The sequence below is a fragment of the Arachis hypogaea genome, chromosome 16 (genome assembly GCF_003086295.3).
Source record: "Arachis hypogaea cultivar Tifrunner chromosome 16, arahy.Tifrunner.gnm2.J5K5, whole genome shotgun sequence".
NCBI lineage: Eukaryota > Viridiplantae > Streptophyta > Magnoliopsida > Fabales > Fabaceae > Arachis > Arachis hypogaea.
Window position 1 is genome coordinate 120,387,800 of NC_092051.1, and position 9,575 is coordinate 120,397,374.

At 36.9% G+C, this 9,575-nt stretch overlaps 1 protein-coding gene across 1 annotated transcript; it reads right to left on the reverse strand.

Annotated features, from left to right (window-relative positions):
- Window positions 1-6,236: 6,236 nt before the first annotated feature.
- LOC112754776 (UDP-glycosyltransferase 73C1) lies at window positions 6,237-8,614 on the reverse strand. The gene has a single exon (XM_025802536.3). The coding sequence runs from the start codon at window positions 8,418-8,420 to the stop codon at window positions 6,939-6,941; it is 1,482 nt and encodes a 493-aa protein (XP_025658321.1). The 5' UTR covers window positions 8,421-8,614; the 3' UTR covers window positions 6,237-6,938.
- Between the last annotated feature and the right edge of the window lie 961 nt (window positions 8,615-9,575).

Consider the following 9,575-nt stretch of genomic DNA (forward strand, 5'->3'; position numbering starts at 1 on the left):
TAGTCAGCTATACGGCCCATAACTCATTCGGCAATCAGCCATAAATCAATATCATACATAACCATTCCGGCTCACGGTTCAATCCAGAACCAGCCAATATTCATAATCATACACAGCCATTCCGGCCCATAACAAAACAGCACTTCCACCATTCAACATCATCAAATTCATAAAACCTGCATTTTAGCCACAAATCACTTTTCTCAAGCCATTTCACTTTGAAATCAAACTTCAACTCTTTTTAGCCTTGGCTTTTAGAAATCTCGTTTCTCAAATCATCTCAGGCTCATAAGCCAAATTTACTCAAAGTGAGTTCCCTTTTTAAAACAAAGCCGCTCTCGGCATCCTCTTTCCGAAACTTCCAAAACTATGGAAAATTAAAGATTCATTTTGGGAACATTCAAAATCATCCATCCCACAATGGGATTTTATAACAAAGTTTCTCGGCAGAGTCCCAAGTCTTTAGGGGAGAATAGCATAACTCATTTCGCCAAATTCATTTAAAATCATTAAAACCTTGGCTTTCCGATTTGAGTAATAAAATAGGATCTAAGCCAAACCGAGTCACGTAATCATTTACTTCTTTCAAAGCCGTTTCCTTTACTTAGGCAAAACCAGCTTCAACCCCCATGATAAATTCTAAAGCGTTTCAACTGTTCAAAATTGTTTTAGTCTTGCAAAAGTTCAGAGTTCAAAGAGTACTTAAAACCTTTCTCAAAACATTTCAAAATAAAACTTGTCAATAGACATTCAGGTTCTTTCAAAGTCGTTGAAACTTCTTTAATTGAAACCCCCAAGTCAAATTCAAAGGCTTAAACCCTTTTCGCATTCAAACAGCTTTAAAACACAAGTTTTATCTAAATAACTTTCTCTTGAAAGAGATACAATGCCTTTCTTAAGAAGCAAGACTAAATCACAATTTCCTCTTTACTAACTCATTTCGAAAGCATGAATCATCCTTTTCTTGATAATTCAAATAAAATAGCAGAAGTCTTTAACTCATCATTTTCCAGACAACATTTCAATAAAGACTCGGATTTTATAGAAATTTCGGCAGCACCTCCCCTAAAACTTGGACTTTTGCCACCCGGTTCGGGTCCCAACTAAACCGTTTCTCATTCCTTTTCAACAGCTCAAAACCAGAAATCAATTCAAAAGCAAGCTAAATCCAACAGTCGCTTCAATGGCATACCTCAAGGAAACCATTTCAAAAATCAACTCAATATCAACCGATTTAACTCATTTATAAAGCTTTAAAGAATCGGTTCAGCAATAAATCATTTATCAAAACCAGAGCAATTAAAGCAACCCAGGCTGGATTTCAAGAGCATTCTATTTTTCACATCATCAAAATAATTGACTCAATTCAAACCAATCCTCAACGGATTAAACTCATTTCAAATATTTAAAGAATCAACTTCAAACATTACATTTCACAAGCCACACAACAATTCAGCCAAGCCAACATCCATAATCGTTCGAGTCAATCAAATAATACATAAGGCAGATACAATCACTAATTACACCATATCTCACATCAGTATCCATATGTAATAATTCCAATAATAAACTGTAGTTTTCGGAAAGCGCCCCTACCTCAAAACGCAAATTCCATAACTCAAACGCGTCACAGAGTCCTTTCCGCCTCAACCCGAAATCAACAATCAAAATCCCGGTTCCGCGTGTCTTTCTAAATAGTAGAAACAGCCTCAACGCCACAAGTAAACTCGGGTTCTAACTCCTAGAACCATCAACATCACAATTACTTTATTACACGGAACAGAACACTAACGCAGAGCTCTCGAAACAGGAATACTTACTGAAACTAAGAAAGAACGGCTGAACTGAACCGCAATGCCCTCTGAATCGGTTGGGCGGTAGCCCTGGGAGTCAGCCCCAAGCAGCAGCGGCGATCTGAACCACACGCAGCGACGATGAAGTTCCAGGAAACTCAACAGAAGGGAAACTCAACTTAAAAGCCTTACCGGCAATGGAGCTCGGTGGCGGCAGCGGCGTTCCCGGCGGTTGAGGCTCGGCCAGAAGCTCCGGCGACACAGCAGCAGTGATGTTTTCCGGCGGCAGAGGCTTACTGGCGCACCCCATGAGCGGCGATAAGGTTCTCAACAACAGCTGGGCTTCACGGCGGCAGAGTAAGCACAACTGGCAACGACGCGGCTGGAGGTCACGGCGCGTACGGCGGCAACGCGGAAGGACTCCGATGCAGTGGTTGGACCTCAGCTCGGCCTCAGATCCGTTCTCTCCTTCGCGCATCTCCCTTTCTCTCAGCCTGGCTCGGCGACTCGCGGATGGACCGAATGATGGCGGCACGGTGACGGTGGCGCGACGGCGAGACGTGGGTCGACGGCAGGGCGCGGCGGCACGTTCTGTTCTCTCTTCCCTTGCGTGACAGTCCTCAAGGCGTGGCACGGCGGCGCGGCAAGATGGGACGGCAGCACTGAGCAGGACGACGGCGCGATGGCGGCGGTGAGACTAGCATGCTAGCGCGAGTCTTCCCCTCCTTCTCCCTTTCCGCGGCCCCTTCCCCTTACCCCCATTCTTCTTTCTTTTTTTCGTTCTTTCAGAGAGAAAGGAAGCTTTGTGTGTGTGTGCTGCCGCTGCTGGGTGTTTGGGGGGAAGGTTCGGTGGCTGTTAGGATTAGAGATTAGGGTTTCATGTTTTTGAAACTTAGGGTTAATGGTATTTTGGTAAATTCACATAAAATTGGGAATAATATAATAATTAAAACCCAAATTAAATCCAATACTAATTATATATAGAAAATATTATTTGCTCATCAATTTCACAAATTATTTTCGATAAAATGTCCAAATCCAAAATTTAGAAATAATATAATTAATTTCTCTATTTTCCAAAATAGCAATATCAATATATTAAAATATTGATTATTTAGTCCATATCATATAAAATCCTTATTATTTCATAACTATCAACTTTATAATGCAAATATAGGAAATAACCCAATAATTATAAGATTGGATAATAAATCCTAATTATTTTAAATTCAATTAATCAAAACTTGCTCTAAATTTCTTTAATAAAGAAATTTCTGAAATTAAAGCTGTGGAAGTACTGAATTTGAAATTAGCTAATAATAGCCCTTTTTCAAAAGTTCTGGGTCTTACAGATGAAATACTATATGAGAGGAGAAAAGCTTTGAAAAATCAAGATATTTTACTATGTCTTTTTTTTATATCAAGATTGTATTCTCTTATTATTTTTATTTTTATTAATAATATTAATAGTTTTATTTTGGAATTACTTATTAAATATTTCATAAAACCACCATGTGCTTTTGCTAGGACTAAACATGACTGATGACGAATTGAAAAACTTCTGCCTTATTGAGATTGAGAAGATACTCAACAGCAATGCGAGATCTTTAAGAGACTATCAATCAATACCATATCTTGAGATGTCTGATGTTTGCCTTTTTCAAAATAAGCTAATAGAGGAGGAGTTAGCATATGACACAAATGATTTGACTCATACAAACTTATATACGGAACAAAAGATGACTCATGAGCAAAGGTTAGTATTCGATGAGATACTCAATGCTGTTATTACAGATTCTGGTGGTTTTACTTCCTTTATGGGCATGGTGGGTGTGGTAAGACATTTATTTGGAATGGACTTTCTTCTGCTATTCGGTCTAGAGGAAAGATTATTTTAAATGTCACATCCAGTGGAATTGCATCTTTATTCCTACCTGGTGGCAGAACGGCTCATTCTAGATTTTCAATACCATTACAATTAATGATGAATCTACTTGCAATATCAAGCATGACAGTTTGAAGGCTGAGCTGCTCATCCAAAGTAGCTTAATAATTTGGGATGAAACTCCAATGCTCAATAAAATGTGCTTTGAAGCACTTGATCGGACACTCAGAGATCTTATGTCAGTTACCGACAACATAAGACACATCAACCATTTGATAGTAAGGTTGTTGTTCTAGGAGGTGATTTCAGACAGATACTTTCGGTGATTCCGAAAGGGAGTAGACACGATATATTGACATAAGCTATTAACTCATCCCATATATGGTCGTTTTGTAAGGTTCTGAAACTGCATACGAATATGAGACTTCTAATGTCTTCTTCAGATCAAGATGAAGGTGAAATGAAGAGATTTGCTAATTGGATACTTGATGTTGGAAATGGAAATATTGGTTCTATTGTTGGTGATGAATCAAAAATTGAAATTCCAGATGATCTATTGATTGCAACTACTGATGACCCTCTCTTTCATTTAGTAGACTTTGCATATCCAAATTTGTTGCAAAACATGTCAGATTACAGGTATTTTCAGAGTAGGACAATTCATGCACCCACGCTTGAGAGTGGCGAGAAGGTAAACGATGGGATGGAAAAGGAGTATTTGAGTTTTGACACAACATGTCAAGCTGATGAGAATGAAGATGTACAACAAGAGTGGTTCACACTAGAGTTCCTAAATGACATCAAATGTTCGGGACTACCCAATCACAAGTTGACTTTGAAGCCAGGAGTCGCTGTAATGCTACTACGAAACATATACTAGACTTCAGGTTTATGCAACGGGACAGGATTAATAGTTAATGAACTTGGCAGCAACGTAATTGGAGTGACGGTAGTGACCGGTAGAAATATTGGAGATAAAGTGTACATTCCAAGAACGAACTTGATCCCTTCAAATTCAGGGTTGCCATTTAAGTTTCAACGGAGACAATTTTCATTAACAGTATGCTTTGCAATGACCATTAACAAGAGTTAGGGTCAATCATTATCACATGTAGGACTTTACTTGTCAAAATCAGTGTTCACCCATGGACAACTTTATGTTGCTTTGTCAAGAGTTAAGAGTCGCGCGTGGCCTCAGGGTTTTAATTCTAGACGAAGACGGCAATCTGAAGTCATCAACAACAAATGTCGTGTTCAAAGAAGTTTTTAATAATATTTAGGTAAGAATAATATTATTTTCATTTTAATAGCATGTTATGATTTACACTTTTGTATAAATATTTACTATAGATATAACAAATTTATCTATAACTCTGTTTTCAGATTTGAGATGAAATGCGTAACAAGGAGCACAACATCATATGCCAATTGCTTTTCTAATGAAGTTAGTAAGATACTAGGTTGTCGATAAATTTTTATTAGCCTTTTGATATAAAATTTAGTGTAAAATTGACATGCTATTATTATAGTTATATATGTTCTTATTTTTTTCATGTCTCCCTCTTTATGGTTCAAGAATATTATAGACTTTAAACTCTTCTATTTGCTTTTTACTTTGAATAAAGATAAAACAACATATTCAGTACGTTTATTATATAATAACGATGATCGTGTTATACTAAACTCAAAAAATTTATAATTATAAAATATTATTTTTAATTTAACATGTCAAATTTAAATATAATCCCGTGCATCGCACGGGTTTAATACAAGTAATTCATATAAATCAATAAAAAATCAATTCCTTTTAAATTTTCTGATTTTCTCATTTTTTTTAATTTGACAAAGGAATAAGCAAAACTTTGAAAACGTGGTAAAAGGTTCTAGCTGGCAAGCCACACTTTTGAAGCGTGGTTGTATGTTTCTTATTGGCACGCTTTCGAAGCGTAGCCAAAACCAATTCACACGTTCCTAAAAGCATGTCAACAAAAAAGCATGCTAATAGATTGAGAAAAACGTGGCAGTAGAGCGTGCTGTAACTCAAAAAGCGTACTGAAAATTATTGTTACGCTTGTTCCAACTTTTTGCCACACTTAAAAGCGTAGCAAAAGCCTAGTTATCTTGTAGTGCATTCACAAGAAAAACTACATTTCAATCAATTATATAGAGCATTTGAAGCACAAAAGTTAGTCATCAGAGAAACATAATGATGCTTGGTTTTAAATTTTCTGATTTTCTCATTTTTTTTTAATTTGACAAAGGAATAAGCAAAACTTTGAAAACGTGGTAAAAGGTTCTAGCTGGCAAGCCACACTTTTGAAGCGTGGTTGTATGTTTCTTATTGGCACGCTTTCGAAGCGTAGCCAAAACCAATTCACACGTTCCTAAAAGCATGTCAACAAAAAAGCATGCTAATAGATTGAGAAAAACGTGGCAGTAGAGCGTGATGTAACTCAAAAAGCGTACTGAAAATTATTGTTACGCTTGTTTCAACTTTTTGCCACACTTAAAAGCGTAGCAAAAGCCTAGTTATCTTGTAGTGCATTCACAAGAAAAACTACATTTCAATCAATTATATAGAGCATTTGAAGCACAAAAGTTAGTCATCAGAGAAACATAATGATGCTTGGTTTCATGCATATCACAAACCAAGCAATCAAAGTTCCAAAAAGATGATAAAAGGAAAAATAATTACACACGATGTAGCACTTCTAGAGATTTTTCCTATAATAGAACAAGCAATGAAGATTGAATTTTTATAATAATGGAGGGAACAGAAAATCAGCCACTAATAAGTGGCGACAGTTACAGTAACCCTTTAACCGCTAGAAATGATAATGAGCGGTGACGGCTCAAAGTAACCGTAGCAAACAAAGCGACACCATTCCCTTGAAATGCGAAGCACCTTCCTTCTCCTGAGCAAGCACTTCTTGCCATGTTCCCTAGCTCCATTGCTCTTTTCCTCTTCCTCCTTCCCCTCTTCACTACTCATTATGCACATCTCTACAGCTTCAACCACTCTCTTTTCATCATCACTTCAGCTTTCTCTTCATCACCGGAACACCAATAAAGACCATATTTTCTACAAGATTTTAAAATAATGTTCATCAAATTATAAAAACATTCACCTAATAATAAAAAAAGCACTGCCTCCATGAAGCATTAATTTCTTTCAACCATTTATTATAGTACTTTGCAATTGATGTATGTAGTAATAGCGGAAGAACATTAGATGAAGGGAAACAACTTCACTCTGCATTTCACTCTTTCTTGGACAGTTCCATTTCCATGATATCTTGGATCAGAAGATTCACGTTTTTGTGTGAAGAACCTCCTCCTTCCACAGCACTCTTAGCCATCTCCGCAAGCTCTTTTGCCCTTCTTCTTCTCTCTTCAGTCTCCTTGTTCTCTTCCATTAAATCTTTTATGGCATTCTTCACTTCTTCCTTCTTCACCAAAACCCCTGTTTCCTCTTCACCCCAATTCACAGGACTCTCCACTCCAACACTGACACCAACTCTCAATATTTCCACAACAAACATCTGATTGAAGAATTGATCGCCGAACAATGGCCATGTTAGCATTGGCACCCCGTCACATATTGCTTCTAAGGTCGAATTCCAACCACAGTGTGTTAAAAACCCTCCCACTGAAGGGTGCGACAGTATTAGTACCTGTGGAGCCCAACCTCTGATCAAGAGGCCACGACCATTAATTCTATGGTCAAAACCCGATTGCTTAATCCATTCATTCAGTTCTTCTGATTGGTTCCTTTCCCTGATGGCCCAAATGAATGGCCTATTAGATTCTTCCAAGGCCATAGCAAGCTCTATGAACTGCAAGGGAGTTAAATTGCACATGCTTCCAAGGCAGACATAAATAACAGAATTTGTTTCTTGCGAATCAAGCCACTTCATGAAACGTTCCTCGTCGATAGAGGCCCTGTTTCCTCTCCAAGCCTTGTCCGAGTGATCCTTGTTCCTAAGCGAAACCGGTCCAATGCACCACACTTTTCCGTTTTTCGCCTTCTTGAAGTCCCTTGCATAAGGTGGCTCCAACTCCTCGAAAGAATTTACCACCGTTCCATAGGCCGCCATTTCAGCCACTCCCATTTTATCAACAAACTCTTGCCACTTCCAATTCGTCGTAGCTCCCGGAAGCTGAGCTTTGGTGACCATAATTTTGTGAGGGATTCCAGGTATGGGAAAGTACTCTGAATCCTTGGCTACGCTATCTAGAATGTTAGAGGTTAGAACATTTATGTTCCACGATAAACAGAAGCAACTAACCCCGTAGAAAGAGATTCTTGGGACGTTGAATTTGGCGGCTATGTGTGAAGTATATGGCAAACCTACATCAGAGATTATGCAGTTTGGTTTTGGTGTCAATTCCTCGAACAGCTTCTCTGCTGGTTCTTGAAGTAGGTCACTTGCAGCACTGAAGAAGCTATAGGCCATGGCCATTGAAGGAAGCATGTCGAAATTCTCACAGCCTTGTGGAAATCCAGCTTTTTCCGATGGGAACTCGATCTGTTCCAAGCGGAGATTGAGGCCGGAATCCGAAGCCCAAGAGAATGTTTGCGAGACGCGAGAAGCGTTGTGAGGGGTTGTTACGACGGTTACAACAACGTTGTCTTGGTGTGATAATACTGTGGCTATGTCTATCATTGGGAGCATATGGCCTGGGGACATGAGTGGGAACACCACAAAGTGAAGCTGCTGCTTATGTGTTTGGGATGCCATTTTTTGTGTGGTTGGACACTGGAAACTATGGAAGGAAATTGATGATTGTTCCACCTTATAATGTTTCCAGAAAGCAAGATGGTAGTGGGTGAAGACTAAAAAAAGAAGCAACTCATCCGATTGAAGACTGAAGCAGCTTCCTAGCTGTTTCGGACGTCAACAACTTTTATTTTTAAATCAATACTAGTGTGAAGACCCGTGCATTTGCACGGAATTTTATTTTGGTTAACATGTTAAAAAATGAAATGATTTAACATTCTTAAAAGAAGAAAAAATTAATTTAATAGTTCACAATTATTTACAGAAATTATTTATGGCATAAAATAAAAAATAACATAAACTAACTAACAAGTTTCACCTACTATACATATTATGTGTTCTAGAGGATAGAAAACTAAAGTTTTAAAATATTATATACATCCTAAAAATAAACTAAAATATTGAGAATTCACTTAAATAATTACTTTTTTGTTACAGAAATTTAAATTAAATGATCTTTTTTCTTTCGAAATCATCTTAAAAACACATGAATATGCAGCATTAAGTTTATACATTTTCATAAAATCTTTCTATTTATGACCAATTTTGTATTCTGAGTTCCTGCTTCTACTTTTTAGCACATTCATTGCAAAATTTTTAGTAATATCTAAGTCCTTAACAACAAACTTCTAATATTCTGATCTTCCAGTATTAAGTAGTAACCTAGCAAAGCGATATGGGATATGCTGTGTAAAAAAAAAAAAGTAACAATTAGTCCATAAAAAATAAAGTAACCAATAAACATGAAAATATAATTATACAAACTTACAAATTGATCAGTTTTGACATCATACTTAGTCAAGGTCTTGTCATGATATAGAACAACATATCTGTTTATTTTAATGTTAATTTATAGAAAAAATATCATGAAACTAAATATTACAACAATGAAAAATGTAAGATGATGCTATACAAAATATTCTAAAATGCAAATTAACTATTCTACTCAATACAGTTTGAATGTAACAAACCTAACCACTAATTAATTTACATTAAGAGATACAAATTCAAGAACACATGTAAACTAATGTAATATTAAATCAGAAAAGAATAAAACAATAATATGAAAATAAAAATTAAGCATAAAACATGTAATGCTAAAAAATTTAAAAGAAA

Excerpts from the sequence above, each read along its gene's own strand:
- LOC112754776 (XM_025802536.3), bottom strand. The coding sequence starts at position 8,420 with ATGGCATCCCAAACACATAAGCAGCAGCTTCACTTTGTGGTGTTCCCA.